The 27,700-nt window shown below is 49.6% G+C and overlaps 2 protein-coding genes across 3 annotated transcripts in view; one reads left to right on the top strand and one right to left on the bottom strand.

The window, feature by feature from the left end:
* The window catches only part of CCDC149 (coiled-coil domain containing 149), a 95,930-nt gene extending 94,242 nt beyond the window's left edge, over nucleotides 1-1,688 (top strand). For both annotated transcript variants that reach the window (XM_045834496.1, XM_045834497.1), the window contains one exon: nucleotides 526-1,688. In XM_045834496.1, coding sequence (XP_045690452.1) covers nucleotides 526-959 — 434 coding nt within the window. In that variant the 3' untranslated portion in view covers nucleotides 960-1,688. The remainder of the gene's footprint in view (nucleotides 1-525) is intronic.
* A 6,901-nt stretch (nucleotides 1,689-8,589) lies between these two features.
* Nucleotides 8,590-13,934, bottom strand: SOD3 (superoxide dismutase 3). The gene is made up of 2 exons (XM_045834614.1): nucleotides 13,792-13,934; nucleotides 8,590-10,044 (listed from the first exon to the last, which is right to left on the bottom strand). The coding sequence occupies exon 2, from the start codon at nucleotides 10,014-10,016 to the stop codon at nucleotides 9,318-9,320; it is 699 nt and encodes a 232-aa protein (XP_045690570.1). The 5' UTR covers nucleotides 10,017-10,044; nucleotides 13,792-13,934; the 3' UTR covers nucleotides 8,590-9,317.
* Nucleotides 13,935-27,700: the final 13,766 nt, after the last annotated feature.

Raw genomic sequence — 27,700 nt, 5'->3', positions numbered from 1 at the left:
GGGAGCTTGAAGCTGCTTTTGCATATAGTTTTGTCTGAAATTGAGGGAACTTCAGCATGGGTATCAAAGAGTGAGGTGCTGCTAGAGAATGGGGGGGCTGGGGGACACTGCGTCCCGCCCACCCCGAAGCCTGCAGAATCCCTTTTCATTTCCAAAGAGCCCCAGGCCTTCACTGAACTACAGAACACACAGAACCTTTGTCCTCAATTTGAATATTTCATGGGCACAAGGAGCTCCCACCAGAGAGGCAAGCAGGAGATAAGAGGGTCCTGGACAGGATGGATTATGAAATGACCCAAGTGCTTCCTTTCCCTCCCTCAACGACACATTAACCACCCAAGCACCTGCTGCTTTCTTTTTGAACTTGAGTCCAGTGTTCCCCTTGGGCAGGGGTGGGGGCAGGGCGGAAGCATTTTCCATCTCAGAGGCCCCACGGCCATGGGCGGAGGTGCGGAGGAGAGGGACGGGAAAGGGGGAGGGCTGACTTCCCGCCAAAGGTCTGAGGCTGTCCTCCGTCTGTTCCAGGGGAGGTTCAGACGCAAGCACAAGATGAAAGTTGTGCCGCCACGGAGGTGTTGACAGCGCTGGAGGATGCTGGGAGGCCTGCTGTCAGCTCCCCAGCAAATCAGAGCCACGGGAACCAACGCAAGCACTTTCATCCTTCATTACCCCAGTTGCCTTCTGAGGAAGAAGGCGTCAACAGGCTTGGAAGGGAAATACCGCACCTGACAGAGGAGCAGGCAGCTGCAGAACTGGAAGGGGTGGGGGGAGAGAGTCCTGCCGAAGGCTTGAGGGACGGGATGGGGCCGTCCCCTCGGGGCCTGGCCTCCAAGGGGCTGCTCCCCAAATCTGGCCAGGACTCCTCTGAGTCCAGCCAGCCAGCGGCCCAGGCTGCCACCCTGGAAGATGGCAAGGAGACCGCAGAGGGTGGCGGCCCAAGGAGCACTGTGAAAACATGAGGGGGACAGGGGCCTGGCACGATGACACAGCGGAGGCACTGGGGACCACGGAGAATTCAGTGTCAGACAGCTCTCCGAAGCTGCTTCCTCCTCACACACCTCCAGGCCTGCAAGTGAGAAAAGACGCAGGTCCGGGCGCAAACTGCAACTATTCTGAGGATGCCCGCGCGGTCTGATTTATTAAACGCGGGTCCTCAAGTGTCATCTCTGTCTGCCGAAGACGCGCCGCTGCGAACGCGGCCAGGCGCGGAGTCGCGTCGGCCATATGGCTGGTTTTCCGCATCCGTCTTTCTGTCAGCGTTTGTTTTATTAGAGATAAGATCCTTTTTATTATTAGCATTTAATGTTGATGATCCACATTATGGGAAGAACGCGAAACCGATGGGATTTTTAATCAGATCTCCGTCTTTGCAGCGGTTAGGCGGCCGGAGAGAAAGGTGGTGTACCTGAGTGTGATGGGTCCAGAGGGCCCGCCGCCGTGCTTCACCCGGCCAGGGCCGCGCAGGACCTGCCGTCGTGGGTGTTCTCGGCATCCCGCCTGCAGCCCTGTCCGCCGCGGCTCCCACTGGCAGCTGGAACAGGGCTTAAGCAGGCTCAGAAGGTTGGGCTTCCAGGTTGAAATCCACAGCCCCTGTGGAGGCCCGTGTGCTGACGGCGAGAGCCGAGTTTTCTAGCCTGTAATTCTGGAGGATTAATCGACCTGGATTGATGCAGGGATAAGAAGGGAGGAAGGGGACTCTGGGGCGGGGGCGGGGCAGGGGGGGGTGTTGATTTTTTGTTTCTGAGATGAAATGAGGGCGGGAACCTGGAAACGCTGTGCCTCTCTGATTCAACCTGTGCTGCTTATAGGATTCTGTGGCCACGTGGGATGGGGGCAAGACAGAGCTGCTTGGGGCCACTGCCCCACCCTACCGCAAACCTCGAACCCCTCACCCCTCACCCCTCCAACAGAATGTGAAGTCTGCCTCCTTTGTGCCACGCCTCCACCCCTGGGCACAGAGATTTTAAAGACAAGACACAGAGCTTGTGGCCCCGGGGTGGAGAGAGAGAGAGAGAGGAAAACACAATAACTTGATTACAGCCTGGAGTGGAGACCATGGGACCCAGTACCAGCTCCAAGTGCGGGGAAGGAGGGAGTGGCCGACCCTACCTGCTTCTTTCCTTGGGGATAAAATTAGCTTTTCTCGGCAGCATCTGGCATTGCAGAAAATTGAAGGCTCGTCAAATGATAGAATTTTCTTTGAGCTGAACTCAGTTTTTTTGTTGTCTCAGGAAGACCGGAGACCGGATCCCAAAGCCCAAAAGACCTCTGAGAACCAGAGTCACTCCTTCGAGAGACTCCCCTGCAGGGAGAAAAGAGGCTCCCGAGGTGGGAAGGGTTGGAAATTCTTCCTAATAGTCAGATGTTTACCCCAGGGTTTGTGATCACGTGGGCGGCCAGCCCTTCCTGACACCTGCCCGCCCCATTCCATCTCCAGGCGGGCGCCACTCTGCCAGCAGGGTAGGAGCCGGGTAGGAATGCATTCACGCTGCCTCACCCCAAGGGGGGAAAGTACAGACAGGAAGGTGCAGTCTTTTGCCACATGCACAGCAGGGGGAACCGCCAACTGCTTTCTTTCCACTCACCAGGGGTCACCCTTGCTGGTGGCATGGGGCCAGGGCGGAGTCAGGGCACTGCTGCTCCTGGGGAGCTGAGCACCCCACCTGCCCCTGCCCGCCAGGCCCAACTGCCCCATTCCCCACTCTGTGCTCCAGCCTCCCCCCTCCCCAGGCCTGCCCCCTCAACTTCCCCTCCAGGGCGGTGGCTTCTGCAGCTGCAGAGCGTGCACAGCCGAGCAGCCACAGAAATCACATTGCTGCTGCACTAGGCCTCAGCTGTCTGCAAATGTTCAGCACTACTGCCTAGGACGCCGGAGTTGCCAGAGGAAAACAATAATAATAAAAAGAAAAATCTCTTCCCGCAGAAGCTCTGGTTTTGACACACAGTTGGCCAGGTGCACATCTTTAGGGCCCATCATTACCTTCTGAAAAGCAAGGCTTATGCTAAACTAAAACACATTCCATCATGGGCAGGAAAACTCCCATGAGCACCAGAGAGCCTGGGGTTCAGGGCAGGGGGGTCATAGAGCGATAACCTAAACTCTGTGTGTGCCGTCAGCCTGGGAAGGTTTCGTGTTATGACGTGGCACTGGAGCCAATGAGTTGATCCTGTTGTATGCGCAACCTTGACCTTGCACTATACACACAAGTGACACTGTCCCACCTCTGCTATCCTAACCCAACATGGTTCTGTGCTCCATTAGACATTAAAGAGAATTTCAGCAATTACTTGTGGTTGTCTTTTGTCTTTGTAAGGGTCACTATGAAAGTGTGCAGCATTCTCTCCTAGTTTACCAGATGGCCCTGGAGTACTCAGGTACTCTCAGCTGTAACTCACACTTTAAGAAACTTAATAGGAAAATGAATTATATTGCATCAAAAGAACTTTAGAAGTAGGGCATTCCAGGGCTGGTTCATTGAAGAAAGTCATCAAGGATCTGGGTTCTCATCTTTCTGCTTGGCCTGCCAGTGTCAGCTACTTCCTCAAGCTCACAAGATAGCTGCAATGGCTCCAGTCATCACCTGTTCTCACCTCTGTGTTCAAAGGCAAAAGAAAGTTTCTCCTTCTGTGTGTGTACGTTTAAGAGCAAAAAACTCAGTTCTTGTCACGTGTCATTGGTAACAATTGTTGCATACCTATCTATGTGCAAACCGATTCCTGGCAGGGGAGATGAAATTATGTCACGGGTTTAAGTTTATCAAGATCACCCTCTGAACTGGGGAGAGGCCTGTGCCTGAGCACGCAGACTCTAGAAGGGTATAAACACCAAAACAAAAATCAGGTCTTGAGAAATACAGAGGAGATGAGAACAGATTTGAGTTGAACCCCCAACAACATTGCCCCTGAACCCCAACACATCTGTTTTTGTCTTATTTGTTTCTCCTTAAAAAGCCAGCATATCACGTTACCGATGAGGGTGCAGTTGGGGGGGCAAGGTTTGGGGGTGGTTTGTCGGTTTGTTAAGAAAAATGCCGTCTCCTCGCCTCTCTTCCCTGGCTTCTTTATCACCTGTCCTGCTTTGCAGCTGGAACGTTCCCACCTTTGTTTACCTCTTTGAGTGAGTGTGTCTGTCCTTCCATTATTTTTCCAGCGCGGTTGCCAGCAGAATGCAGAACAGTCTGGATAAATGAAACAGAGCTGACAGGTCTCTTAATGAAAGCTTCTTTGCACACACTGCATTTCTTGTGATCTCTCTGTACCTGAGCGCCTTTAGGTGAGGTTTTTTTACATATGAGTGTTTGTCGTGCTTTTAATTAAGGCCTGTGGAAATGGATTGGTTTTTGTAAACCAGGCATTTCTCATCCCTAACTCCTTCCCTTGCTGGGCCTCCTCGGCCCACCTTCCCCTCCTCCTCCCCCTTTCGTCTTCACCTCGCACAGCTATTCCCGAAGTCCCTCTGGCTGGGAGGCTCCTGACGGCATTCAGCGCCACCCCTGCTGGAACCTCCTCCCAGCTGGCAATCCTAAATAAGCGAACGTCGTTTTCCCATCATCATCCCTCCCAAGCATGCACCACCGTCACGATGTGAAGTTCTGTAAAAGGGCCCTGGTATCAGTCATTCACATGTTGGAGAGCATTTTTGGACACGCTCTTCTGGCTGGCGTCGCAGCACCCCAGTTCACCATGGGGCATAAAAGGACCAAGCTCCTCTGTAAGGAATTTCAGAGACCAGCGACTTGCCCCACGTGGTTGTCTTCACTGTCTCTTTAAAAGTACAGCATGCCTTTGCTCCTCTTGGTTTTTTGCTCCTGTAAAAAAATGGCACTTTCTCCCTGCTCGATCACTTTCTTGCAGGCCTGAGGATGGCTAGGAACCCTACTTGTCTTTGCAAGAGTTCTCTACTTGAGCACCTCCCCCCCCGCCCCCCCGCCCCCCCGCCCCCCCGCCGCTTTCATTCGGGAAGCCTCCATTTGAAATAATCTTCCTCCTTAATAATATTGGGGGCACCTGAAGATGTCAAAAAGGCAAATGAGTCCCCCTAACTCGCTACTTTAATATATTCCTTTTTTTCCAGATGTCTTTCTGAACAGAGAAAAATGTGAAGATCAGAGAGATGCAATAGAGAGCTCGGTAGTGGATCTAAGTCGAGATGAGAAGCAGAAAGAATAGAAAGGACCCGTCTCTCGATATTATGATTGCTCACAAAAACAAAACACGTCGGTACAGTGTGAAGGCAATTTAGGGTGATAGATATTGATGCGCTGCCTTACATTTCACAGCCCCTCTTGACTAAATGAGAATTTTTCGAATGCATAGTGAATGTTTGCATAATACTGACAAGTTTGACTTTCTGGAACCTCTGTGAGCCCAGGAATACACATATTTTGGGCTCTTAGCCAAGACCAGGGATAGCCTATTAAATGTGAAACAATTGGCTTTTTTTTTTAAAGAAGGCAAAACAGCTGGTATTTTGCTCATTTAAAGAAAGAAGTAACTTCTATTCATTTGCAGACCTTGCTTTATTGGATTCTATGATCATGTGCCATAACTATAGCGTTTTTGTGACCTGAAATAAAAAGGTGTGCCCTGCCTGGTGTGGCTCAGTTGGCCGGGCATCCTCTCGCAAAGTGAAAGGTCACCGGTTCGATTCCCAGTCAGGGCACGTGCAAGAGGCAACTTATGGATGTTTTTCTCCCTCCCTCCCCCTCTCTCTAAGAAGAAATAAATAAACTCCTTTATAAATAAGTAAAGTGAAAATGTAATTTTCCTGATATGCGTGATTAATTATCTGTCTGGGCCATTCTCTCTACCCTCGCTGCAGGCCGAGCACAGGCTGAGCGTTTCTTCGAGCACATTGTATCATTTTATCAGCCCCACTCTGTCGCCTACGATTATTAGCTCACGTGCTCGTCACGACCATTATGGAGAATGTAAAGATTTGATGCATTCAGTCAAAAACGCCAGATCCAAAATCAGTTGGGTTATTTCCTGCAGGCTTTCAAGTTGACCAAAGCACTCACTGATTTGCTCTATTTTCTTACGTTTTCAGTATTTCTGTATATACATGTGCACTGAAAAGCCCAACTCAGGGAAAACTGCACTGCAATTCTGAGAAGAAGCTTGTCCTACACATCTAAAGATAGCGTTTCTAATTATTGTCTACATTGTGTTTAAACTGCGCGGCACTCGAGCATTATTCTCCTTTACCAGCTGTGTCTAGGTAGAGTCATTACATCAAACGCTTCTAATTTTACACAAAGAAATCAAAACAAGTGTGTGTTTAAATCTCAGTGACAATGCAAACCCTGTGAGTCAAACGGGCAAACTGATTAGCAAGCTGGCTGGGAAGTCAAACCAGAAAAAGGGAAGGGATGATCAAGATAGATCTGTAAGGGGGGAAGGGTAAAAATAGCCCCCAAGGGCCCCGTGGGGTCCACAATCTTTCCCTCGCCTTAGGTTCTGGCCCCACCTCCATGAGCTGGGGTCACAGAGTTTCTTTCCGCCAGCCTCTTAATGGAGGCGGAAATCCTTACACACCTAAGAGGTGGCGACCTTTCCTGTGCTTCCATTTTTCTAGTTCAAGGTATTCAGCACCTTACAAGGTGACCCAATCCATCAGTAGTAGCTATTTTTCTGACCTTAGCCAGTGTTCTTAATCAGGCATTTATTAGATCCTTAGGGCGGTGTGTTATTCTACACACCTTTCACGAATAACTTGATTTAATCCTCACAATAATCCGGTGGGATCGTCTTACTTTTCAGAGGAGAAACCCCAGGCTGACAGAGCGGCAGTGACTTGCTCAGCTTGTAAGCGAGGCAGAGCTGGGGTTCCAAACGGGCCTTTCTAGCTGAGCCTGAGCTGCCAACCACCGCACTCCGAGCATTCCTTTGCCCTGACACAGTGAACTGTGATCTGGCCTCCTGTTATTTCCTCTCTGCTTCTTGGCTCTGGAGCCCCATTGAATAGTCAATCCATTCCCTTCCCACAAATACACAGAACAGAGAGGAGCAGGGCTGCGAGGGTCTGTCTGTAGTCTGGGGGGAGCCGAGGGTAGAGAAGAGAGAAATGAAGGACAGGAGGTGCTAGGGTCTGAATGGGCTCCGCCAAAATACACATGTCGGAACGCTCCCGCCCAAAGATGATATAGCAGTAGGAGGTACGGCCTTTGGGAGATCCCAAAATCATGAGAGGGGGTGGGGGATGGGGAGGAACACTCATCTCATCAGTGCCTAAGACGCTCCGGAGAGATCCCATGCCTCTTCCACCAAGTGGGGACGCAGAGAAAAAGCACTGGCTATGATGAACCCCAGAGAGGCCTCCAACCTGACCATGCCGGGGCCATGACCTTGGACTTCCAGCCTCCAGAATTGTGAGAAATGTCTGCTGTTTCTAAGCTACCCACTTTGCGGTATTTTGTGATAGCAGCCCCAATAGACAAAAACAGAGGGCAAGTGAGGAAAAGCACCAGCTTCCTCCTGAAAAATAAATACAGACATCCCGGGCCGATCCTGAATTAACCTGTGATCTGGGCCGCAGAGTCGAAGGTGGCACGTTCGGCATTTCACTTCTCTCTGTCATGTGTCCCTATGTAATCGTCCCTATAGGTCCCTATAGGTCCCTGTAGGTGAACACATCTCTGAGATCAGGGTATTTAAAGACTCCGTTTGCTCATTTCTTTTCAGTGCTGACCTGGACAGTTCAAGTTAATGTTTCAAGCCGGTGAGAACACGTTGCTGGAACAAAGTCACCAGACAATAATAGCCTTTGTCTCCCGTTGTCACTCGGTTTTAAGGAAAGAATTTTCAATAACAAGTTAGTCCTAGTAAGAGGTAAAAATAACCACTGGGAATGGGTTTCTGGCTATGGTTCAGTTTGACTCACTCTCTTAAGAGTCTGGGAGACACGAAAGCCGCCTCCCAGTAACCAGGGTGGAAACGACCCGGCTAGAGGGTGCGTGTACGCCAGGAGGCCGAAGAGTCATTATGAGGACTTTGATTCAGTAAAGGAAGGTGGACACGCAAGACTGATCTAGTCTATATGTAGATTATAATTTTCAAGAAGAGGCTGAAACTCCAACAAGCCTTGCATCAGAATCAGCCTGCCTGGGGACCCCACTGTTTCCCAGAGCCTTTGTGTCGAGAAGAGCAGCGTCCTGGCTGTGGAAGGGCTGGCAGTTTCATTTGCCAACGCCAGTCTCCCTGAAACTTGCCCAGCGACATTGCCTCATGGGCCCCGTCTCCACTGTCTGGGAAATAGACCTCACACGGCACTTAGGGGCAGATGTGAGGAGCACGGGGCCCGGGCCAGTGGCTCTTGTGTCAGAATCGCCAGAAGCTCATTGTAGATAGATTTCCTTCTCTCTGGTTGGGTCCACAGCACGGGATGTAGCCCAGGAAGCTGACTTTTTTTTTTTCTCTCTTCCTACAATAAGGGGTGAATGAACATTGTTGCCAGCAGAATTGGGAAGAGGATGACAAGAAGTCCTACGGGGACTTTCGGAAATATCTTTGCTATTTCCAAATAGTAACTGAGCCTGGGAGAGAGGCCTCAAACAAACAAAAAAAAGAGTAACCAAGGCCCTGGCGCAATACTGAGCTGCTGAGTTTTTAATGTGCAACGTGAAGATTGGCAAACAGCCCCAAAGGGTATCTGTCTGCTCTCTGCAGGGTGGCAGGGTGCCAAAAGCAGCTGAAGACTCGGGCATGTGCTGGCAGGGCCACATGCTGGTGGTGGGTGGGGAGGCCGGGATCCTGGGCAGCCTCAGGCGGGTCTCGGAGAGCGTAGGAGGAATGTAAGGGGTGGGGTGTTGGGTGAGCCCTTAGGGCAGAGAGGTGTCTCAGGGCTCATGGGGTGAGGGTAGGGGTGTCAGGGTGGAAAGGGGCCTTAAGAGTGTAGGAGAGCTTCAAGGAAGGTGGGGCATGTGTTAGATGGAGGGGTGTCCCTCTGGGGGTTCTCAGAGCTGGAGGAAGGGGGTTGTGTTCTGAAGGTGGGGCTGCCCTCTGGATGAGGGGGAGGGGGTGTCTCGGCATACCTGGTTGGAGAACTCAGGGTACAGGGGACTTCTGGGGAGACCTCAGCTATGGTGGAAGTGGGACCGCAGGATAGAGGGTGTCTCTGGGAGCAGAGGGAGAAAGTCAAAGTGGGGGCAGGGTCTTGGGGCACATGGAGGGGATCTCAGTGTGCTTGGAGGAGCTTCAGGGTGTGGAAGGGGTCCTGAGGCACATGGAGAGGATCTCGGGGCTCCAGAAGGGGTGTCAGGGCGTAGAGAGGGTCTGGGGCGCGCAGGAGCTCTCCGCCGCGCCCCGGGTGGGCACGATCAGGCCGTCTTGCACTCACTGTCCCGCCGCCGCTTCCTGCGCTCCTGCACCAGGCGTGCCCAGGGCTCAGGCCCACACAGGCCCACCACGCAGCAGGCGAGCCGGCGGCCTGCGTTGCCGTTCTCCAGGCTGGCCAGGTTGCCCCCGCGGCCCAGGTCGTCCTCGCCCTCGTGCACTACCAGCGCTCGGCCCACGATCGAGTGCGGGCCGCTGAGCGAGGCGACGAGGCCGGAGCGGTACTTCCAGAGGCTGCCGTCCCGCACGGCGAAGTTGCCGAAGTCGCCCGGGTGCTGAGGGTGCTGCACCCCCAGGGGATTGTAGTGCGGCCCGGTGGACCCACAGCCCTGGCTCAGGTCCCCGAACTGGTGCACGTGGATGGCGCGTTTGGTGCCATTGGGCTCGGGCGGGAAGCCCTCCAGATTGAAGAAGGCCTCCAGCCGGGCGCCCGGCGCCGGCTGCCGGAAGAGCACGAAGCCGGTGACCTGCGGCTGCTCCGCGTCCAGGGAGGCCGATGGCTGCACCTGGCACATGGCGTGGAGTGCGGGGTCCTGGCCACCGTCCGCCGCCCGCCCCCCTGTCACCTGCTGCCAGATCTCCGTCACTTTGACGTACATGTCGCGGACCTGCTCCTCCGTGCTCAGACTTGCGTCCGAGGCACAGGCCACCAGGAACAAGGAGACACACAGCAGCGCCAGCATGGCTGGAATCCGGCACCTGCGGGCACCGCTGGGGTGGGGGCGGGGCGAGACTTAGTCAACAGAGACAGGAAATCTCAGGGACCCCAAGCCCTTGGATCTAATCCATCCTCACCAAAGGGGACCTTGCCCACCCCTTCTTTCAGCCCTTATTTCTCCAGGGCTTCCTGCGTCCCAGGAACTGTGTCAGCTGCTGTGCTTTTCAAGATGACTGACACACAAATCTCAAGAAACGCACAGGGCTTTTTATGAGCCAGAAATCTGATCATGGTCCTCTCTAGTCCTCTCTTCATGAGTGAGGAGTCTTGGGTCAAAGGCGGGGTGTCGCAGGGCCCTTCCGGACCTCCGCCCTCCCCCCTCCTCATCTCCCCTCCCCTGCCACTCTCTGAGCATCCCCCCCCCCCCTTACGGGCAGGGGTAGGACTTGCTGCCCTGCCTCTTGATCGTGGCAGTGCTGCGCCCTCTCTCTGAAGCGCCCTGTTCCCCTTCTCTACCATGCTGGGTAGACTTGAACACAGAAACTCTGTTTTACTCATCAGTATCCCTAGCACCTGGGCCCACACCTGGCACTGGGAAACATTTAATATGTGATTGTTGAATGAGGAGTTCGCTGAGGGACAGACACGTCATCATATCATTCCAACTTCACTCTGCGATTCAAGATGGAGCCTTGTGCTAGGAATGGATGGACGAAGTAGTGTCCATCTCCCTGGGGAACTCCAGGAAGGCTTCCCAGAGGAGGTGACTCTTGAGCTGGATCCTACAAATAGGAGCTTTGGAGCCAAGCCCGGTTGGAAGCCCATTTCCGGCAGAAGGCACAACATGACATAGTCACAGGCTGTGGAAGGACACTGTTTGTTTTGGGGATGGGTAGACATTCAGTGTGGCTGGAACCTGGCCTGTGCCACCAGAGAGGAGTCAAAGCTCAAGAGTGAACTTTGAGCCAGGGATCGAGGGGCTGGGTTTGCCACGCTGAATGTGGATATTAGCTGGGAGGCTTGTGCTGGTGGAAGTTTTCAGCAGAAATGGGGATGATGAGATAGCTTTTTAGTTCATGAAGTGCGGCAGGAAGAAGGACACAGGCTAGGCTTCGGGGATGCGGAGGACAGGGGAGAAGGCATGGGAACAGCCTGGGCAGAGGTGGAGACACAGAGAGGGAGAAGCAGAGACAGTCAGAGGGCCATGACCTAGGGGGCTGCGGCTGGAGCCCAAGGCAGCAGTGAGGAAGGCTTTTTCCGAGGTGGAGGCGGCAGAGGCAGAGAGGGGCAATGGCTGGGGAGACATTGTGGGCAGCCCTGGGTGGCGGGGGAGAGAGAAAGCAGTGGAGGGTGGCTGAGTTCCCAGGGGAGAACGGTGTCTGGATGGTGGTCCAAGGCCCCGAGAGGAGGGAGACCGGGGCAGATGCTGGTGAGTGCCCAGGCGGGATGTTCCGCAGACAGCTGGCACTGACTGGGGCACTTGGAAGCGGAGGTGTAGCTGGGAAGGGTTCTCGGTGTTGGCGGTGCATGAGATTCTGACTCTTAAAAATCAGAGAGGCCCAGGCTCCACCTTAAGAGATTCCATGGGCCGGAATTGTGTCTTTTATTTATTTATTTTGTTAAGCTCCATCAAAGATTCTGGGACCCAGCCAGAATTTTAGAGTCAGACACAGATTCAAATCCCAGTCCCAACATATAGTAACGGTGACATCCCCAGAGAAGGTTTGACTGACCCCCTCTTAGCTGCTTGTAAAACGAGGCCAGTCCTACCACCGAGGGTCACGGTGCGGACTAAATGAGAGGGCATATGCTGAGAGATTTTCACATCTTTAAATCTTCCCACAGGGGTCGATGCCACCTCCCAAAACCTGGTGTGAGGGTCAGCTGCACTTTCAAAGCCCTTCTCCAACCCCAAAGCCAGTGCCATTCTGAAAGTCAATGCTGGCGTTGAGTATTTACACTTTCCATCACCGTTACAGAAAGGTGAACTAGTAGGTGATTAAGAGAGTGGATTCTGCCCTGGCTGGTGAGCTCAGTGGATTGAGTGCCGGCTGCGAACCAGGCATCGCAGGTTCGATTCCCAGTCAGGGCACATGCCTAGGTTGCAGGTCATGGCCCCCAGCAACTGCACATTGATGTTTCTCTCTCTCGCTCTCTCTCTCTCTCTCTTCCCTCTCTAAAAATAAATAAAATCTTAAAAAAAAAGAGAGAGAGTGGATTCTAAAACTCACTCACTGCCTTGGTCTGAAACTTGACTCTGTCACGGACCCTCTGAGGGTTGCTGTTACTGTGATTTGTATTGCAGAGTAGCAGAGAAAATGCTGGACTACGAACCCACATGCCAGGCTCCACCCCCTCACCGAGCCTCAGTTTTCTTCATCTGCAAACAGGGGTGATGGCTCCTCCCTCAGAGGTTTGCTGGGAAGCTTAGAAGACACAATTCCAATTGCTCACACTTATGGAACACACGTGCCAGGCACTGTTCAAAGCAGTTAGCACGTGCTCATTCGTGTGAGCCTCACGAGAACTCTGTGGGGTGTTGTTGTCACCCTCACTCTGAAGTGTGGGGAAACTGAGGCACAGAGCGGCAAGTGTTTTGCCCAAGGTTACACACTCAGTAACAGCTGAGGATGAGACTGGAAAGTGTGTGGTCTTCTCCCAGCCCCTAGCTCAGACACCACACTCAGCAGCTGTCATGGAAGGGCCTCAGCTCAGAGCCTGGCACCTAGAAAGTTCTCAGTAAATGGCAGCTCTTTTCTTAGACATCAAAGACAAAATGCTGGTAGAGATTTCAAGCCCATCCCCTGAGAGATGATACTGAAGCCGTGGGAAAAGGAGTGGCAGGTAGGGGGGAAAGGTCAGAGATTGACAACAAGGGAACCACCTCTGACCCAGGCTGTGTGGCGCACTAAGCGGAAGCCCAGGAAGCGGGGACCATCCCCGCCAGAGCTTAGCCTCAAGCCTCCCAGCACTGGGGACCAACCCCTCCTCCTGCGGCTGTCCTGCCCCCATGGGAGGGCTGTGTCCATTGGAAAGTTCTTCCTTAAAAACAGAGCCAAAACCAGATTGTTTTCTTTCAGGGACACTTAGGTAATCATTAACATGTTATGGAGATGTTTTTCTCTTACAAAAAAAGAAATTCTCCCTGAACCCCAGTAAGCCCTGACTCCTTGTTTCCTGAGCCTTTGAGTCCTGCCCCGTGAGGCCAGCTTGCATCAGGCTCGGCCTTTTTGCACAGTGTCCCCTCAGTTTGAACTGTGGGCGACCAAGCGGCTTTTTCAGGCCCTCCTCTGTGCCTGGTCTGTAGGGAAGACAAGATGATCAGAGAAACGGGACCAAAAGGCCACCGAGCCTGGGCCTCCTTCCTGGGTCTGGTCTGGGGAGATGGCAGCCTGGCCCATTCTAATCCCTCAGCTCACTTGTGGAAGGAGCTAGAAGCTCACCCCTCTCTTCCCCCATAAGCAGGTGGCTTTTTCTCAGTAGCTCCCCCTGCTCCCCAGAGCTATGCAACACCCAGAAAGGGCAGCCTTGCTCCCCCCAGATTCCTCTTTTCCTGACACTGAACTCCTCTGGGTCTGGCCTGGGCAGATCCAAAGCAGAACAGCGACCTCTCCCACTTGCCTCCCTCACCCCTCTCCCCAGCTCCCGACTCATCCCTCACAGCAGCCAGCTTCTCTGTTTCTCTCTCAAGAAGATGATCGAATACTTTTCCAAGACCAGGCCCGAGGTCTCACCCCGGTTTCAAACTCTCACAAAGCAAACTCCGAGAAGAATAAAATGAACCTCAACTTGGTACCCACCTTTCCAGCTCTTCCAAGTGTGGGGCGGGGGGCAGCACCCAGCAGTAGTCGGCTGCAGGAATGCAGACCGACTCCTGCAGCCGGGCTGTTTGTGGGTGTGCCAGAGAGCCAGCCCAGGGGAGTGGTCACCCTGAAGAAAGAAGGTCATTGGGCCAGTTAGGGAGGGAAAGCAGGCCAGGCTGGCCCTGGGTGAATTGCCTCACCTCCTGCTCCTCTGTTCCCTCCTCCCTCGGCCTCTCCCCGGCCCCGGGCTCCCTGGCCAAGTATTCCTCATCATGACTTCACTGGTTTGTGCAGACGTAGCCAGTGACCTTCAGCACGCAGCGGCAGGGGAATAAAAATGAGGCAGAAAATAGCCTCTTTGGAGAGGTGTACAATGGTTTCTTTCTTGAGAGGCCCTTCGCTGTCACCCGACTTCCTCGGTCATTGACTGATTTTTGCTGGACGCGTCTACGGTGGAAATGGGCGCCTGACAAATACGCATGATGTTTTCTCAGGAGTGTGCCGCGCCACCTGGGAGACGGGAGAGCAGCTGTGGCGGCCCAGGTTGCAGCGTGCCAGCTGTCTCCTCCTACTGATGTGCCCATGAACCAGCCAGCTCCCTGTGCCTCCCCTTTCCCATCTGTAAAATGGGGATATGATGCCAACCGGTGTCATCGTCGGCAGAGTTGCTGTCACTTTGTCAGGGAGGTTGTGAAGGAGCATGGTGACAGAGGGTGTAGTCTGGCAAGCCTTGGGCCCGTGCCATCCCCTGGGGCCTTTCTTCCTTTGCTGCTGGGATCCTTTCTCAATCACAGAGCTCCTTCCAGAAATAGAAGCTTTTGTTCCCTCGTGAGGAAAGGCAGCTGGTCTGGCTGCCTCTGTGTCCCCCAGCCATTCCTTCAACAAACGTTTAGTGGGTGCTCACTCCACGCCGGGTATTGCGCTGCGCACCGGTGTCCCAGGCTGCAGGAGGGGCTCCCCTCTGGGGAGGGAGCAGCAGTGCCAACAGGTCCGTCCACTGCAGAGCGGGGAGCGCAGCTGCGGAAGGACGGACAGGGCCCTTGGAGGCCCCGACACTGGTCCTAACCACAGAATTCCAGACTTCTGGGCCCCACTCCAGGCTGAGTGCGTCAATGGCCAGGAAGTGCTTTCTGCAATCATCTTTACAAAAAGCTGGTCATTCTAGTGAGCAGCCAAGTTTGGGAACCACTGCGTGACTGGAAGAACTCAAACAAAAGACCTTTGACCGGGAGTAGCTGTTCCAGAAGTTAAGATGGAGACTTCTGGGAACTCAGCGACTCTGGCCCCTCCTCCCGCCATCCACCCTCAGGCTCGCTCAAAACTCAAGCCTCATCCGCTCAGTGCTTGCTGCTCTGCATTCTGCGGCTGGGTGTAGTGGTCTTGACGACTGGATTTTCGGAGTTCCAGGTTCCGCCTCCCACCCCGCCCCGCCCCACCCCCACAGCATTCTGGTTTTTCATGGTGCATCATCTTTCATCAATTTGGGGGTCGGGGGTAAATCTGTATATTTGTCCAGTTCCTGAAATAGTAATTAGACAGGGCGGGGCAAAAGTAGGTCTACAGGTCAGTATTTCAGTGTGTAGAGTGCAAGGCAGTCACTGATGTTGCAGAGATAACGACATGGTAGAGAATCACCTGTGTTTCTAACTCTTCTTTTGTTTCCCCTTTAGGCTGGGAGGTAGTAAAGAGCAATGATTAGCAATCAGAGAGTCTTGAGTTTAAACCTTGACTTTGCTATTTTCTAGCTCTGCAACTTCAGACCCATTACTTACACTCTCTAAATCTCATTTCCTTACCTACGCAGGGAGCAAATTAATAGCCATACAACAAAACTGTGGCAAGCATTAAATAACATACTATATGGAAAAGTGTCTTGTAAAGTTTTCTGTTGCACGTCCAGAAAACCCAACCCAAACAAGCAAAATTAGACTTCATTAACTCCTCATAATGAAGAGTTAGAGCTTCAGGCATGGTGAGATCCAGGGGCTCCAATACTACTATCTGGTCCAGATTTCATCTTTTTTTTTTTCATCTTTTATTCTGCTTTCCTCCATGTTGGCCCTATCCTCAGACAGGTTCTTCCTTAGTGGGGCAAGGTGGCTGCGATAACTCCAGTCTTTCTCATCCAGTTTCAAGTCCCCGGGGAAAGAGAGGATACCTCTCTTCCAACAGTCCCAGTCAAAAGGTCATTGTATCTCATTGGCCCTGAATAGATTATCCTGGAACCAATGCAGTGCTGTGGTTAGTCATGAGCCCGTCTCTGGAGCAAGGGGCGGAGTCAATGTCCCCTACATTGACTGAAAATGCAGTGGTTTCCAGAAAGGAAATTGGGGTGCTATTGCCAAAGGGAAGGGAATTGAGTGTTGCCAGGTCCAGGGTGAATTTCTCCTAGGAGACCAATTCTAGAATTCCATATGGAGATCTTTCTTGGACCTTAAAGGAAGTAAAATTAGATTAAAGGAAGAAAGCACCACTTGATATAGTGGTCATGAACTTACACAGGGGGGAACAAAAGTAGGTTTACAGTTGTGAATATGCAAGACACAGAGTTTATTCTTGTATTATTATTTACTAATTGTTGTATTATTTTTATACAAACAACTGTAAAACCTCCTGCTCCACCCTGTATGCAGGAGAGATCTCTGCTAGAAGACTTTGTACTACTTTTACACAGAAGTGCCCATTGTAAATAGCTTCCTTTCCACGGTGTTCAGAAAACTGATAGACTTAAACTCCACTGGGAAATAAGCGGTTACCCCGAAGAGAAAATTTTAAAAGCAACAATTAGGGTTTCAGTCTGCCTCCCTTAAAAGCTGGGTTCTGTGTGATGACAGTCTACCCAACCAGAGGTTTCAGACGCGCCCGAGAAACTGTGCATTGCCTGCCCAAGGCTCTTCCAGACACCACCGGGGGAGGGGAAGTAGAACCAGGTAAGTGCATCGTTCAATCTCGGATCCTGTCATTTTGTCCAAAACACACTTGCGTAATATGGGGACAAAAAAATCCCTATTGGCAAGGTGGGCAGGAAGAAAAGAAGCATCGTTCGTATCAATAAGAATGAAGTAAATAACATCTAACATGTGTTAAGTGCTCTGTGTGCCAAGCACTGTAAGTGATTTACATGCACCTTTTTATTCAAATGAATGGCTCTGCTCCTCAGTGAACAGGCAGGTTGCGTTCGGTGTCTACGCCACATGCTGGCAAGTTTCCTTTCCACTGCGAACATGCCACCCCTTCCATTCCAGTGCTGGGACAAGGTATTTGACTCAGTAGGTTAAGAAAACCAGTCAGAACCAGGAACTTTTTGACTGGGTACACTTGGCTGCCCGTGTGAGGACAAGGACCAACAATTAGAGCGAAAGCAATGGCTTTCCCGCCCAGAAGGGGAGTGTGTCCGAAGTGTTCTCTCAGGAAAACACCGGAGTGAAATCCCTCTACGCTGCATTTGCGTGGACTCTGAGCCTGCCTGCAGGTCCACTTTCTGCCTGTACCTATGAGAGGAGGCTCCCGTCATTCCTGCTCCACCACGTGAAAACCAGACACTGCCCTGGCCTGTGTGGCTCAGGAGGTTGGAGTGTCATCCAGTGAACCGAAAAGTTGCAGGTTCGATTCCTGGTCAGGGCATGTGCCTAGGTTGCAGGTTCAGTCCCCAGTCAGGCTGCATACAAGAGGCAACCGGTTGATGTTTTCCTCTCACATTGACATTTCTCTCTCTCTCTCTCTCTCTAACTCTCTCTCTCTCTCCCTTCTTTCCCCTCCCTCTAAAATAAATAAGCATGTCCTCAGGTGAGAATAAAAAAATAATAAAAGCAAGATACTATACAAGTAACTTCAAAGCATATCTAAGGTAGTACTGATTTCCTTAAAATAACTGCAAGTGCATTCCACTTGGAAAGAGAAGCCCCTTTCAGCTTACTTTCTAGTTATATTTATTAAAAGTATTGGTTGAGCCCACAGCCATACCTCCCCATGTTCTGGCTGCCTTCCAGTATAGAAACTGGAAAGCCACATGCCTGTTTTCCCGGCATCCCTTTCAGCTGACGGTGGTCATGTGACCTAGTCATAGCCAATGAGACATGACCTGATGAGACATTCTTTTACTCTCATTATAAAAGGAACCAAAGTGGTTGGTGCCGCCCCTCGCCCTTTTCCTTTGCCTTGAACGTGGGTTGTAAGGTTAACAATGTGAAAGTTACCTTGAGATTGTCAGTTGACAAGAATGAGAACAAAAGGCCAACATGCCTGGGATGGGGGAGGGGAAAGATGCAAAGACCCCAGGTCCTCAGAGACGTCACTGAAAAAATAAACCAAACAAACTGAAAACTAAAGGCGGGGAAGAGTGCCTTGTTGAGCACCTTAACCAACACCAGCACGGCTCCAGTCTTCTTTTAATAGGAAGAAAATAAACCCCTGTGTGTTCCACCATTAGGGGGGTTCTGTAACAGCCAAATTTATGCCTAATTGTTGTAATTATGTACCGGAGCCTGTCCTGGGCACCAAGACTTCAAGCCTCACTTCAGGCACTCGTAGTCCATTCGGAGAGACCTTTACAGGCGGGCCATAGACTCCTCCCCAATGTCACTCCCATATTTTGCAGGTAAGGACAGAGACCCACAGGCTTAACTGACTCGTCCAGCGTCACACCTCTTAGGTGCAGAGGAAGGACTTGAGCCCAGTTCGCCAAGCCTTCAGGTCGGTGACCTTCTACCTCATCAGTTCTGAGGCTCCTTTGTAACAGGGTGCAGCCAAGTGGGGGCGGGGTCCCAAACAGGGATTTGCAATGGGGTCCAGAACTCAGGGTGTCGAGGAAATATTAGAAAAATATACATATATAGGACATCCTCACCACCACAAGCCTGAGCTGAGGGATGGGACGCATGGAGCAGGGCCATTGAGAGCTGTTTTGAATAGAAACAGCTTTGCAGCTAACCTCTGGCATGGTCATTGAACTCATCTATAGCCTTTAACTGGTTGCATAGATATGTTAAACAGCGGTGGGCATGCATTGAGCCAGGGGGAGGGGAGTGACTTCAACCCATGATGTAACTGAGGGGCAGCTCCCCCGGTTACAGAGCCTGCGTAAGAGCTTGGAGATGATTGGCTCCATATCACAGGATCACACCTGCTTGGACTTACTATGGCAGCCCAGTAAACCTGGAAAAATACAGGAATGCTGGCAGCTGTGGCCAATTGTGGGAGGAGTTGGAAATGGTGCGGCAGAGGAAGTTTGGCACCGGTATTTAAACACAGGCATGGCAGTCATGTGGCGTCTTTTTGGGACCATGAGGCTTGGGCAGAGAAGAACCATGGGCTTCTATTTCTTTTTCTGAGTTACGGTGCCCTGGACTGGGCAGAGGGGGAAGGAGGGACTGTGCATTTGTGGGTATCCTAAAGGACTTTGGGATCTCAATGAAGACATTAAGTCATTACTCTTAAGTTTGTATAACTCTTTACATAAATAATCCCTTTCCTTTTTACCAGTTTCTGGCGTTGAGAGACATCTTTCCCTGGCGGCAGGCAAGGCAAACCTAGTACAGGGTGGGTGACCCCTGGAGCACAAGGGTGGGTCCATTCGGCAATAGTGTATCATTTGCTACCGCTGCTCCTCCCCACCCCCTCCCCATCTGTTCTGTAACACCTTCACCTTCCCTCTGCTGACTATCACTTCACGTTCCCCGCTGACCCCTCACACACACACCCTGCACCCTCGCCTTAATGCAGGCGTACTCCCCCCATGCGGCCTGGCTGGCCCAGTCCCTTTCCTATGCAGCCCCGGACTGACCAAACTAACAGCACACACGGGCACCACAACCCCGGAGAGTGTATGAGAAATGCACTAACATCACAGCATGGAGAGAACAGCATCTAGGGACAGAGGTGATAGAACCTTCTCTACTCCTGGGTTTAGAGAAAACTGTTGCTGGGAGAAACTGCAGAGAAAAGAGGGGTCTTTTTGATTCAGCCTCCACCTTAGAAAACTAATTAGGAAGTCTAAAGGCTGTCAGGATTCAAAAGTTTCTGGCTCAAGGCCCCGGGAAGGCCATGGTCAGGAAAGCAGCTATGTGTGTCACTCAGAAGATGAATCCAGTATGGTTCTGGCCACTCTGAAGTAACATCCACAATGGAATGGGTCCCAACTCCCGTCACAGCCTCCAAACCACCAGCTCAGTTGGCCAAGGCCACCCAGAGAGCAAAGTCACAGGTTCTGTGGCATCTGCAAGACTGGGAGGTTCTGGGGCAGGGTCCTAGCAGCATGTTGTAAATTTCATTTCACAGAACATTGTAGCAAATGTATAAGGCGATCAAGCTCCTCACTTGCTCTGGGCCCAGCTGTGCTAGACGCCCTCTTGACCTTCCAGAGAGAACCCAGGAGTAGGGCCTCATGACATCTGCCTCACAGTGGGGGGTGTGATAGGAGCTGCTGGCACTTCGCCCCACCCCACCCTGTTGGGGATGGAGGCACAGAACTTTTCAAATCTCTCTCCCACCTTCTCTCCATCTTAGCACAAGAAATTTTCACACTGGTCTTTCCCCACACAAACGTTACATGACAAACAGGAGTTTCTCTCTTATGAACCTGTTTCCCTCAAAAGCCAGAGCAGAAGAGATGTAATCTAACTGTTGGCTCAAATGTTTGATTTTACCTACAGAGACATTTTAATAATCAGAACATTATTCTGATTGTGTAAAATTGACAAGAATAAAGTTAAAATTTCATTTGTGAGCATATATTCATTATATAAAACTCATGTAGACTTGAAATTATTTTTAAAATGCATTTATAAGACGAGAATATACACATGTAAAAAACATAAATGTCTATGCATGGGCTGAAACCATTGTCTCTCTCTCTCTCTCTCAATTCTAACCCTCAAAGTTTGATAGTCTCACACAGAACCTGAATATTTACTACAGCAGAAATTGAAGCTCCAACATCTGTGGAGGCCAAACAGGTCACATAACAAATAAAGCGGGTCAGGCACACGTCATTGCCTTTTTGTCTTTAAACAAACAGCCTTTTATCTACATTTTTTCCACAAAACTTCATTCATTAAACTTTATCTCAAGGAAACTTAAACATTTTTAAATAGTAATTCCATGCCCCAGTGTAGACCATGGCAAACAAAATTTTTTTCAATTTTCCTAAAAAAATGGTGTGTGTGTGTGTGTGTGTGTGTGTGTGTGTGTGTGGTTAGATTGACATTATAGATAAAATCTGTCGCCAAGGAATACAATTTTTGACCTGATAAGGAAATCACGGTGACCTGACACATGGCCAATGTTCTAAGACTAAAATTAAAGGCATTCTTTTGAATTTTGTCCGTTAATCATTTTCAGAGGAAAACCATGAAGTGGGTGGGCTTCTGGCTCTCAAAGCTGTGTAAAAACAGCAGGTTTGCGGACCTTGGGTAACGTATGGGAAATGCAGCAGGCCAAGGGGGTGAATTTTTCTTGGGGGGTTCTCACTGCTCACTGGTTTGGGGCTCATTCTCCATAGCCACCTCCCCCAGCATCGTAGTCCTGCCGAGGCTCACCGCAGACCTGGGCCCCCAGACCGTCCACGGCTGGGCCTGCTGCCTGCCCTCCTTAACGCCGCCGGCATCCCCGCCTAGGCGAACAGTCTGGTCACCCACACGAGCTCCATTTCTGTACCGCACGCTGCACGGCATTTTGCGCATCTGCCCTTGACCTGTGCTCCACAAAGCAGAGACCATGTGCTGTTTTCTTCATTCCATCCAGGCCCATGGTGATTCTCTTTATGTCACCATGTTTGCCGAAGAATTCATAGATTTGTTCTTCAGTTGTGTCAAAGGAAAGATTTCCAACATACAAGGTACAGCTTTCCTCCAGTAATTTTCCCTTTTCTTCATTGTCCCCGCCCCCCACCCCAGGAAATGCTGGTCCTGGTACCGACTCAGCTCCAGGGAGCAGTGGCTGCACAGCGCCCTCAGGAGGCCCCTGGACACAGTGCAGAGGTGTGGACCCTGACACCGTCACTCCGGGAGCAAGGAGCCTCCGCGAGGTGGTGGAACCCTATCGACGTTTTGTCTTCCCATTGTAGTGGCGGTAGTTACCGGAAGAAACAGTTGTCTTCTACGAGAAGAACTACAGCACACTGAAAAATGGCAATTCAGCCCCAGTGCCTGGGAGACCAGAGAGATGTCCGGGAACTGGAGAGAACAGCCGAGTCCACGGGCCACCACTGCGGCGCGCCGTCTGTCCCACGTGGGAATGCCGCCTGCTCCTGCCCGGTCTTCTGTTTCTCAGGAGAGGCCCGAGGTGCAGGCTTTGGTGCGAGAGCTCTCGTTTTTTAAAATGATGGCTCAATAGCGCTATTTCCTGCCTGTGAGAGATACATATTAAATGTAAAGACAGGCAGATTGGCAGTAAAGGGGTGTGAACGGAGTTCCCGTGCAAACAGGCAGAAGACAAGCACAATCGTGTGAGTACCAGACAAAGTAGGCATCAAGACAAAGACTGTCGCTGTGGACAGTCCCAGCGACCGGGCATTCCACAGCGATAAAGGGCATCCTTATTAAAAAGACAATTATCCTAAATATTTGCATACCCAACAACAAAGGTTTAGGATACATTAAATAAAACCTTACAAAGCTAGAGAGAAATACATCCATAATCTTAGTTCAATATTTTTAACACACTCTCCTATTAATTGATAGAAGAAATAAAATATCAGTTAGTATACAGATTATCTGAATAATACTATCAACCAAGATGACTGAAATACTTTCCCAATAATTGCGAAGATAAATATTCTTTTCAAGTTTTCACGAAATGGTCACCAAGATAGAGCATATTCTATTCTATCTTGATGTCATTAAATTTAAAAAGGCTAAAGCCTTACAGACTAAGTTAACTGATTTCAATAAAATAAAAACAGAAATCAGTTGCAGGGGGAAGGAGGAGTGGATGGAGGTAGAAGAGGGTATAAGGGTAGTGGAAACAAATACAATAAAAAAAGAAAGTTACAAAAGTAGAAATCAATAACAAAATATCTAGAAAATCCCCAAATATGTAAAAATTAAATAATACATACTAAATAATCTATGAGTTAAAAAAGAAACCATAAGTGAATTGGAAAATATTTCTAAGTAAATCATAATGAAAACAAGATATTAAAATTTGTGGGATGCAGCCAAAGCTGCTAGGAGGGGGGCATGTATAACTAAATGCCTAGATTGAAAAAATAGAAAGGTTTCAATGGCAAGAAGCTAGACAAATGGCAGCAAATTAAACCCAAGGTAAGTAGAAAAAATAAATAATAAAAAAACCATAAATCACTGAAATTGAGAATAGATAAACTTTACAGAAAATTTAGGAAGCTAATAATGGATTCTTTGGAAAGATTAATAAAATTGATAAAGCTCTTGCAAGACTACTAAAAAAAAATCCAAATGACCAATCTAAAACATGGAAGAGGGCATATCACTTCATATCCTATAGCTTTCAAGAGGATAAGGAAATATTTTTAACAAATTTATGTTTATAAATTCAATAACTGAGATAAATGGAAAGCATAACTTATTAAATTGATGCAGGAGAAATAGTTTAAATGGCTCTCTATATATTTCCAAAATCAACTTCATAATTTAAATAATCCCTAACAGATACAAAAAAAAAGTGTAGGCCCAGATGCAGTTACTTGGTGATTTTTCCCAAACAGTTATCAAATATTTAAAAAAGAAGTAATACCAACTTTCTGTTAACCATTTTAAAAGACAGAGATAAAAATTCTTCTCAATCCTCCCAGCCAGGGTACATTCCTGGGTTGCAGGCCATAACCCCCAGCAACCACACATTGATGTTTCTCTCTCTCTCTCTCTCTCCCTCCCTCCCTCCCTTCCCTCTCTCTAAAAATAAATAAATAAATAAAATCTTAAAAAAAAAAAAGAAATGAACATGGGCTTTAAAAAAAAAAAATTCTTCTCAATCCATTCTGAGGCTAGTAGAACTCTGACCAAAATACTGACAGACCAGTGGCTCTCATACACATGGAGAAAAAGGGCTCTAGGAAAGACTGCATTACGTGATTCTACTCACATACAATTCTACAGGAATTCTACAAGAGGTGGGCTAACCTATCGTCATAGAGACCAGAGCAATGGCTTCCTAGGAGGGGGTTGGGGGGCAGTGGTGGTGGGTGTGTGCTCGAGTTAGCTCCAAAGGTACATGAGATGTCTTTCTGGGGTGATGGAAACATTCTATGCATTGAATATGAAACGCTGACAGGAGGATTTACTTTCGTCATATATCATGCACTTTATTGCTTATGAATTGTACTTCAATAAATTCAAAGAGCAGACACATTTGCAAACATTAGTGGAATAACAAGGATGGCAGCTGTTGGGCTGACCACACTGGTGTGAAGATAACCTCCACTTCAAATTCTTTCCAGGCAAGGTCACTTACAGGGAATTTTATATTACATGTTGGTGGTCCTTAGAATTCAGGTTTACAGAGATTGAGATCAGACCTCTAAGGAGCAAGCATTCTAGAATAAACAGAGAAGACTTTTTTATTCATTGCCTGTTGAGGTTCTAAACAATCCTTCAGACAACCGTTGGGTAGTTGACAACTGACAGAGACCTCAAGAGTGGTCAGAGTAACTCACTCACACACCCCTCACACCAGTTATCCACCCGAGCCTCAGGGTCCTCTGTCCTCCTATGTAAAAATCAGACACTAATTGTGTAAGGATGAAATGAGAAATGTGTGCAAAAGTAACCAGCAAAGTGTTTGGCATATAGTAACAACTACATTCTCTACTTTTGTTGCTTGCTTGTGAGGATAATTTTTCATGTTCTAAACTGAGCTAGGGCACACACTAAGAGCTCAGGGTGAGATGGGAAGATTATTTGAATATAAATGAATTTATATCATCACAGTTGACTATTTCTCCTCTTTAGGACTCAAGATGCTGGTATGTTTTGTTTCTGTATTAGCTAGATCTCCTTACATGGCAAGGGACACAAATGCAACTCATGCCGATTTCAGCAAAAAGCAATTTTATCCGTTCACACAACTGAAAAGTCCAGGATCTTACATTTCAGTAGCTCTGCAACCCTTAACAACCCCAACAGAAGTGTCAGAAGGCCTGTTTGGGTCATGTGCCCGCATCTGAACCAACTACCGCATGAGGAGGACAGAATACAGTCCCGGCACAGGCCTGTCCCAATCACCAGGAGTAAGGTCAGCACCACCCGAATCACAGAGGGGAGACGGAAAGACACAGCTCTCCCAGAGGAAAACACAGGTGCTGCTCTGTTTTGTCCGAGTGCTGCCCGTCTGTCAGGTGCTTCCTAGCACTACAGATCGGTCCCCGCTGTGTATACCCCACTGAATTCCGCAGTGGATTATGCACAAGCTGATTAGTGCCCTGCGGAGAAAGGAACTCCTGTGAGGCTGCCCGCAGGTCACGTGGTCCTGTTGCTCCACTTTCACATCTGTTCCCAGCGAGCCGCCGTTCCTCCAAAGTCCTAAGAACTTGAGCTTCCCACTGAAAACTGACTATTTCTAAGAGTGTCCATCACTTGGTCTTGCTATTGACCAAACTTTGGAGCCTCTTCCCATGGAAAGAGAGCTTCACTTTACTTCACATCACCCTTTTGTGCCATGAAGGTGACTTAACTTACTTGGGAGGACGAGGAGGGAGGGATTGTTTGTTTTTTCAGATATTCCATTTTTACGAGTGGGCTACTTGGTCCCTCGAGCATTTTAATTGCTTCCTGTTATGAGACCAAATAGGATGACTGAATTACGCCATTCAGTCGGAAGCCACAAATGTTAGCTGAACAGACAAGAAAACAAGCCTCCTTTGTCAACTGGCAGCCAGAAAGGGTTCGCACCAATCAGTACTCGGCTGGTAGAATCATCATTGTCGTTTTGTGCTTTGGGGCTTCCAAATCTGGCGCAACATGTGCGTTAGGGACACTTTCAGCTTCCTGTGACAGCTTCCTGACCCCTGGTTTTCTAACAGGCATGCAGTGTGTTCAGGTACCTATGTCTACCCAACAGGATTCAGAGGGTCACCATAAAAAGGTCCTGATGAATCTATTCAGTGAGCACATGGGGTTCCCCAGGGGTGGCCAAGCAGAGACATGTGGTTCTGGGACGACATCTTTACCTCTGGACAAGGTCTTTACCGCTGTGTGATCTGCGTGTGATATGCTATACAAATTAGTGCAAGCCAGGGGTGTCTTTTATTTTATTCTTTCTAAAGATTTCATTTACTTATTTTTAGAGAGAGGGGAAGTGAGAGAGAAAGGGAAGGAGAGAAACATCAGTGTGTGGTTGCTTCTTGTGCAACCTTCCCTCACTGGGGACCTGGCCTGCAACCCAGGCAAGTGCCCTGACTGAGAATCAAACCGGCGACCCCTTGGTTCACAGGCTGGCACTCAACCCACTGAGCCACACCAGCCAGGGCCAGGGGCTTCTTTTATTTGTAGCCCAGACTAATACAGTGTGCCATGCCTTGTAAGGAACTGGCCGTCGTGTACTCTCAAAATGCTTTGTTTTGCTTTCCCTCCAACAGAGCTGCTTCTCTCTCTTCTGAGCCAGCTCTAATCTCCACTGCAGGCATGGAAGCGGTTTTGTTGTCTGCCCTGACTTTTGACAAGAGTATATCTTCAGGGTAAAAAAAAAATCCCCATGGTGAGCTCTTCCTGACTTGGCAGAACTTAGGGAGATGCCCAGTGCAGCATAATTAAGCAAGAACTCTAATCCCTCTTCCCAAACACCCCACACCAAGGCCCTAAGGGCTGGGCTTTGCTGTTTAACCCCAGGGGGATAGCTGCCACTGGGCTGACAGGTGAGCCCCCGGTATTTCTCCATGTGGCAGCTCTTCATGTGACGACATCCTCCAAGACTTCTCTGAGCGGTCTTGTTCCACAGCAGGGGCACTCGGACATCTTACCTGGTGGCTCAAGGCACTGCAGATGGTTCCCAAATGTTATTTCCTTCAAATTCCTTCGGTCGAAGCAGTCACAGGCCAAACCCAGATTAAGTGGAAAGGAATGTATAAACAGAGAAGTTTTTTAAAGTATATTTTATTGATTATGCTATTACAGTTGTCTCATCCCCCCCTTCATTCCCTTCTGCCCTGCACCGCCCTCCCTCCAGGATTACCCGCCCCCCACCTTAGTTCACATCCATGGGTCATACACATAAGTTCTTTGGCTTCTCCATTTCCTATACTGTTCTTAACCTCCCCCTGTCTATTCTGTACCTACCAATTATGCTTCTTATTCCCTGTACCTTTTACCCCATTCTCCCCCATCCCTCTCCCCTTCTGGCTGATAACCCTCCATGTGATCACCATTTCTGTGATTCTGTTCCTGTTCTACTTGTTTGCTTAGTTTGTTTTTGTTTTTTTTTAGGTTCAGTTGTTGATAGTTGTGAGTTTGTTGTCATTTTACTGTTCATAGTTTTAATCTTCTTTTTCTTAGATAAGTCCCTTTAACATTTCATATAATAAGGGCTTGGTGATGAAGAACTCCTTTAACCTGACCTTATCAGGGAAGCACTTTATCTGCCCTGCCATTCTAAATGAGAGCTTTGCTTGACAGAGAAGTCTTAATGCTTAGAATGCCATGAAGAAGAGAAGAGGGGAGAAAGGAAGGAAAGAGAAGGGGAGGGGAGAGGAGGGAAAGGAAGGGACCAAAAAAAAACTTTCTCATTTCACAGCTTGCCTTGTGGCCATCACCAATGTCCCCTAGCAGATTGACTTAGGAGGCCGTCCTGACTCAGGGGACCTGGGTTGTGAAATAGGGTTGTGTAAGATTTTGGAGTCAGAGACACTCTCAGTAATGCACTCACTTCCAGTCTGCCATTACACATGCTTTTAATAATCCTTCCCTTGGAATGAAGATGAGTCCTGCTTCAAAACATC

The sequence above is a fragment of the Phyllostomus hastatus genome, unplaced genomic scaffold, assembly GCF_019186645.2.
Source record: "Phyllostomus hastatus isolate PE091 unplaced genomic scaffold, TTU_PhHast_1.1 phas_contig_196, whole genome shotgun sequence".
Taxonomy (NCBI): Eukaryota; Metazoa; Chordata; class Mammalia; order Chiroptera; family Phyllostomidae; genus Phyllostomus; species Phyllostomus hastatus.
Note: the sequence above shows the minus strand (reverse complement) of the source record. Positions and strands in the feature narration are given on the sequence as shown.

Coding starts and splice junctions, on each gene's coding strand:
- SOD3 (XM_045834614.1), bottom strand. CDS start 10,016: ATGCTGGCGCTGCTGTGTGTCTCCTTGTTCCTGGTGGCCTGTGCCTCG.